Here is a 6,188-nt window from a genome sequence, read left to right on the forward strand (position 1 = left end):
AAGTAGTTCAGTCAACATGTTTTCATAACTGTTGTTATTGGTCACACAAGATTTTCATTATAATGCCACTCTATAAATACAAACCTGACACAGTTTAATAGACGTGAATATATTAGCTCATTGTGTTCCATTCAGACAACAGATGGTCCATTATACATCTTTGACAAGTGAATGACTGAAGTAATAAATTGAGAATGTTAATCATTCCTTGCCAATGTTATCTGGCAACCTTCTGAAATATTTAATGATGCATACACACACTGTGTTTAATTCTAAATCATATTTATTGACTCTGACAGAACAATGATAACAGTTACATGTAATAATTAGAGGGTTTTTTCAAAGGTTTCAGGCACTGCAATGCAGTTATTGTATTTCAAAAACAAAATATGATTTAGTGGTTCTATTTTCTATAAACAAAGACCTATGTACAGTTTTAGACATTTTTGTACAAAATATATAAATAATGACCTGAGATTTTAAAGCAAGTGATGGTTTCAACCCACATTCATGTGTTAAATGCAGGTCAGCTGTAGAGTTTGGGTTGTGGATTTAGACGTTCTGCATTTATTATTTTTGCATGAAATTGCGTTTTCGTTTTACAAATAAAAGCAAAAAACGAGAACCTCAAAACTAAATATTATTAATAACTTAAAAGCACTCTGTACTTTGTTTAAATATTGTGAGAAAGTGAAGTGATGCAACAAGTTTGTGCATGTGAATTTAAACGGATCGACTGCTTAGAGCGTTCACGTGATACAGTAACTGGTCTCCCTGACTTTTTAATCTTGTTTTCAAGCGTTCAACTCCAAAGCGCCAACAAAAATGCAGTTGCACTAATTGTACTTCCGTGGTGGTCAGCTTATTTTTTTAATCGACAATGTAAAAAAATTAAAATGGAAAAAATCCTTTGCATTTAAAAGTCTTTTTCTTTTATAAATTATAGACCAGTCTATTAATATACAGCCCCAACACTCTGCGGCGGTGGGGTGTGATGTACGGAGCCCGTATGCTGTAAATGCGATCCCTGTTGGTACCAGTGATTGCTGTAATCTTCCATATATGACGGCGAAGAGCTGAGGGCTGGCTGCGGGAGCTGCCCCCTATTGGCGGGGTTGGTGTGAGAATTATTTTCCCAGACAGCCGGAGATGGGGGGGAGTTGCAGGCCATAGAGTCGCTGGCGTTGGGGCTATGATCGAGCGGCACTTCTCCGTTCTTGTACAGCTTCTTGAATTTGGATCGCCGGTTCTGAAACCAAATTTTTACCTGTTGATGGAGAAAAAGAAGTCCGTATTACTTCAGAATAGGTAAGATTAGGATATTGTTCTCAACAATTAATGTCTGTATACTTCGTTTTGAAACGGGTCTTTGGGCTTATTTGAAACCAACGTATCTATATTAGACTTTTATAAATAAATACATCAGGGAATCCCTACCCAGCGCAACAATACTGAATGATTGTCGACTATTGATTGATTATAAATTAGTAAACGAAAAAGCATCCAAACAACGAAAAGAAACAAATGTCTGATTTCGAAAATAAGGTCGCCTCTCTATGCATGTACTCCATTACTCTGCTTGCAAGAAATAAAACATTTCGAATCTGCGTAGGTAACCAAATTCCTTTTACTTTTGTCATTTGAGAGACATGTGAGGAACGTTCTTTCATCGTTGTAAGTGCACTTAAGTATTGTGCCCTTAAAATACACAGTTGAAGTAAGAGTTTAAATGGTTTCTTGTGTGTCTCACACTAATTGTGTATTATCATTCACCCGTCTGTCATCTACAAAGAACATATTCTTACTAAAAAATTGCTCTGTAGAAATAATTTGGACCCAGCACCAATTCGCCCAAATCGTAAATAAGCATCGACATATGTACGTTTAATAAGAAGCATTGCCAAGCCGATTTTACTCAGATGTCCAGTAAGTGGAACACCGTGAAAATGGTTTTAACGCACTTCTGGTTTAGAAAACTCCGAAGACACACATATCTCTAGTTGTTAGACTTAATATGAGTGTTTAAGATTAAATGTTTGCGAGCCCACCATTTGGTTAAAAAAAAACAAAACACTGCCTTAAGTTGAAGCCGCTAATACACTTTAGGTCTAATTCCATTACTGATATCCGACCAGAAGGTATCTTCATTTTTAAACACATCAGATTTTCATTTTCTTATTTCATAGTTACCTGTGTCTGCGTCAAGCCAAGCTGAGCAGCGAGCTCGGCTCTCTCAGGCAATGCGAGGTACTGCGCCTTCTGAAACCGCCGCTGCAAAGCCGCAAGCTGATAGCTGGAGTATATGGTGCGCGGCTTCCGAATTTTTTTCGGCTTCCCATTCACCATACGTACTTCAGTCTCTGGTTCTTCTTTAACTGTAATTAAAACAGAAACATTCCCTGAGTTACAGAGGTTGTTTGCGACGTATAAAAAAGCACACTCCAGTTTATAATCCTTCTGTTAACCATAGTTCGTTTTTAATCACTCCTTTAATCACCCTCATATAGCATACTCCTACACTGTGGCGATATTTTATAAACTCAAATATGGAAACATATTTCCGACAGGATCAATGTCATCGAGCTAAGTTAAATATGTGTTTAACTGACTTCGCACTTTTCCCTCTTCCCGTAGTTAATTTGTTTCTTGGCGGTTCACATGGTCCACTCGAATAAGTCGAAAACAGGGTTAAACGCGACTTCGCGACGCGTCATTATGCGTGCATTATTTCCAGGTGATGTGACTCTCGTCGTGACAGCTGGTGATGAGCCGAGTTGATTCAGTATACACCCCCAAGGCAACAGAAGTTCCTTCCTGTAATGCGCCACCTCATTGGCCACAAGTTCAATCATGCAAAACATTATTGATGTATTATTATTATATTATTATTACCTCTATTGTAGTTGTTGTATTGACTGCAAAACAATTTCAAAGGCCAAAAACAACGAAAAGACAATCTAAGGGTCTCTGCTTCTTGTGCACAATGATATCGCCTATCATTGGTCATTTTTTGTTTAATTTAATTATATGAAAACATTTTATGGTAATGACACCGTTTCTTTCATAGTAGCCATGGCCTATACAAGCTTATGGTTTGCTGGATATTTACACAAACTCAATATCGCTCGATGTGGAAAAAATGACAACTGTAATGCGAAACGGTGTCAATTAATAGAAAATGTTGCATATTTCCAGTAAAACACCACCATGGCCATCTGGATCCCATTTAAGAAACGTTATTATTACTTATATCATCTTTTTACTTTACCGACCCTTTTACTCGGTGCCGTTTTGATTTTTGATTAGATATTTAACCAAAAAAGTAATTCGAGTCTTCTTAGCACTGTCTGCAACGACCTGAGATATTCTTTTCCATCATGACGATAACACACATTATCTTAATAGAAAATGCCAGAATGCTAAACACTAAGAGCAATTCCCATATAAATCCCAAAAGTTCAAACAAAAGACATGCGTACGGAATGTGTGTTTTAAACCTGAAAGTAAGATAATGTTTCGAATTGCAATTATTCATGGTAGTCGATTCACAGCGCATAAATTGAGCCACTTGAGTTCGCTCTGTAAGTTGGTGATAGACGCTGTCCGCAGAATTCCTGATTTTACTCAAATCTCCCTCAGCAATCTACTACATTTGCGCAAAAACGTTCCCAACAAACAAAATTAAATGTGTTGTACTCCGCCAGTTTATTGCAGGAATTGAGCACCGAAGCTGTATTTTCCAGTGGTTAACAGATTATAGCCTACCCCATATATGCATACAATTACATTTATATCCCTTTTCCGCGAGTCATAATAATAAAAGAAAAAAACGGAAGGTAATAGTCGGGTTGGTTGGTACACACTTTTAAATGATAAGAATTTGGTATATTGGAAACACATTTAATCAAATATTTGAGTTGCACGTACTGTTTGGATAACTGCCGTTTTAAACCCACACATACGTAGTAATATCTTAGACCTGGCTTCGAAGTCACTCAGTTTTGAACGAAACAAGTGGGTAGATGGTAAGTATTAAATTATAGCGCTATATTTTAGCTGTTCGTTCAAATATGCTCAGTCTTACCTATGTCCTGAGGAGGCGTCTGCAGATCCCTGTTGTAATGCCCATATTGTCTATAGGAGTTGGAGTAGGGGTATTCGGATTTGGTGGCATAAGCCCCTGCACCCCCCATCCCGTTTAAATTGAACTGATGATACGAATACGGATTCATAGGCTGTGAATACGACTGGCTCTGGTAGTATTCGTTTGGGCCGTGCGGCGTCTGTCCACTGTAGTAACCCATGTCTGTAGCAGAGCTCTCTGGCAGAGTTGGAGAGTCTTTAGATGCCGGATGGCAGCTCATAGAGCCTGGAAGATCGGTTAAAATGTTCGATATCTTCTTCTCAAAACTCGGTCCGCTCATCATGCGTCGCCACCCCCTGGAAGCAGGACGTCCAAATACACTCTCGTCCTTGGAAAATCGCTGGAAATCGAAATATAAAAGTGAACTAGAGATGAGCACGTAGTACAAATCCTTTGAGGATCTTCTCTCATCGAATTCCCTCGGCAGGACTGCTTCCACTGTGGCAGTACCCAGCCCAGTTAAACTCTTAATTACAGAGCACTAGGGTGGATGCTGCGTTCCTATTGGTTCCAGAGAACCTTTTTCCTTACTTGCCCCGAAGGCTAAACTGAGTCAAGCAGCTTTTCTCCCCTCCCCTCCATTCTACATACCAAACTTCCTTAGTATGAAATATGTGCATATCAGTTTAATTTATGAAACTATTTCGTTTCCGTCGACGGGGCCAATTCAAGTCTGTTTTAAAATATTTTAAATTAACATGTAACATTGATATCCGACCCACATCTAGTTATTTGTTAGTAGTGCATTTTTGATTTTGATGTCCCTATTATTCAGTATGTGAATGGTTGCATTTTCTGCTAATTCAGAAACAGGTAAAAATCTGCTTTTCGTTTTGAGCTAAAAAAAAAAAAAAGATAATTCAGTCGAGTGCAGTTTTGCTTGCTACCAGATTTGAGTGCATAATCACCGGCGCACGTGCATCTTAATGCAGAAATGTTTTGAGGCGTTAAGGATGAGAGAGATTGATTCCATAAGAAAATCGTTTCAAAGACCGTCTTCGGAGGTGCTTTTGTCTTGTCTGCAGCGTGACTGGGCGTGGTGCCTGTTCTCTTTTACACCCAAACAACTGGCCTGTAAACAATGAGAAAATGGCAATTGCAATGTTATTATTTTTAGTATTGATCGACTTGATATATATTCATGCGAAACTTCTGTCTGATGCAGAATCTTGTTAGGATTCGAGACAATATGTCCGTTTAAATGACAACATAATGTGTCAAAGAACAGCTATAATATATGAGATAGAAGTTCAAATTTCTCCTGCCAGTGCCAGTCACTCCCCCGATTTACTAAAACGATTGATATTTGTTTATCATGTAAATCCCTCTTTAAGTGTCCACACTGTTCTTAGTTGAACACGAACAAGTAATTAACTCGTCATAATAACGTCCGCCAGAGAAGCAGACAGGTACACCGCTGATAGCCACGTCTCACTGTGGTTTGGTTGAACCTATATTACTTAATTAAGATGCACTTTCGCTCCAGGAGAGCGTCAGCAACAGTCCATCACTGCGTGCTTGGTGTCTTCTTAAATTCATGCTGTGCGTGCACGTTTCTTACTTCTGACAAGAAAGCCTTCAGTTGAGATCTTCTATGAGATAGGGACGCAAAGGCAGTTACGCAGATAGTTTTCATCAGTCAGTCAGTTTTGCATTGTCATACCCACTTACATCATCAGATGGAAAAAAAAATCTTTTATCTTGTCATTTGAACATATAATAGGAACTCTCTTGGAGTGTAGGTTAACCGCACATGTGGGTTCCCATTCAACAGTTTATGGTGCAACAGCGCCGTCCTGTGTCACAAATGGTGCTGATGTACAAAACAATTGAAGTAACAGAATTTCCTCCTCCGTCATACTCATGCTTACGTCTGTCGTCTCAAATCAGAGTCCATGTGAATCAACCACAACTGTAAATACGCAAAGTAGGCTAAATTATTACTTTGGTAGAAACATTGACGATGTAGTGTTAATCAAACACTGCAAATTGACAATAAAGATACATTTCTCTAGCAGCAGACCTAGGATCAGTTCAACCCGCG

At 38.7% G+C, this 6,188-nt stretch overlaps 1 protein-coding gene across 1 annotated transcript; it reads right to left on the reverse strand.

Moving 5' to 3' along the window:
* Positions 1-621: 621 nt before the first annotated feature.
* On the reverse strand, positions 622-4,568 carry LOC118786531 (homeobox protein Dlx3b-like). Its single transcript, XM_036541630.1, has 3 exons — positions 4,085-4,568; positions 2,191-2,375; positions 622-1,267 (listed from the first exon to the last, which is right to left on the reverse strand). Exons 1-3 carry the CDS (start codon positions 4,425-4,427, stop codon positions 956-958), a joined length of 840 nt encoding a protein of 279 aa, XP_036397523.1. The 5' UTR covers positions 4,428-4,568; the 3' UTR covers positions 622-955.
* Positions 4,569-6,188: the final 1,620 nt, after the last annotated feature.

This window comes from Megalops cyprinoides, chromosome 1 (assembly GCF_013368585.1).
Source record: "Megalops cyprinoides isolate fMegCyp1 chromosome 1, fMegCyp1.pri, whole genome shotgun sequence".
In the NCBI taxonomy this organism is placed as follows: domain Eukaryota; kingdom Metazoa; phylum Chordata; class Actinopteri; order Elopiformes; family Megalopidae; genus Megalops; species Megalops cyprinoides.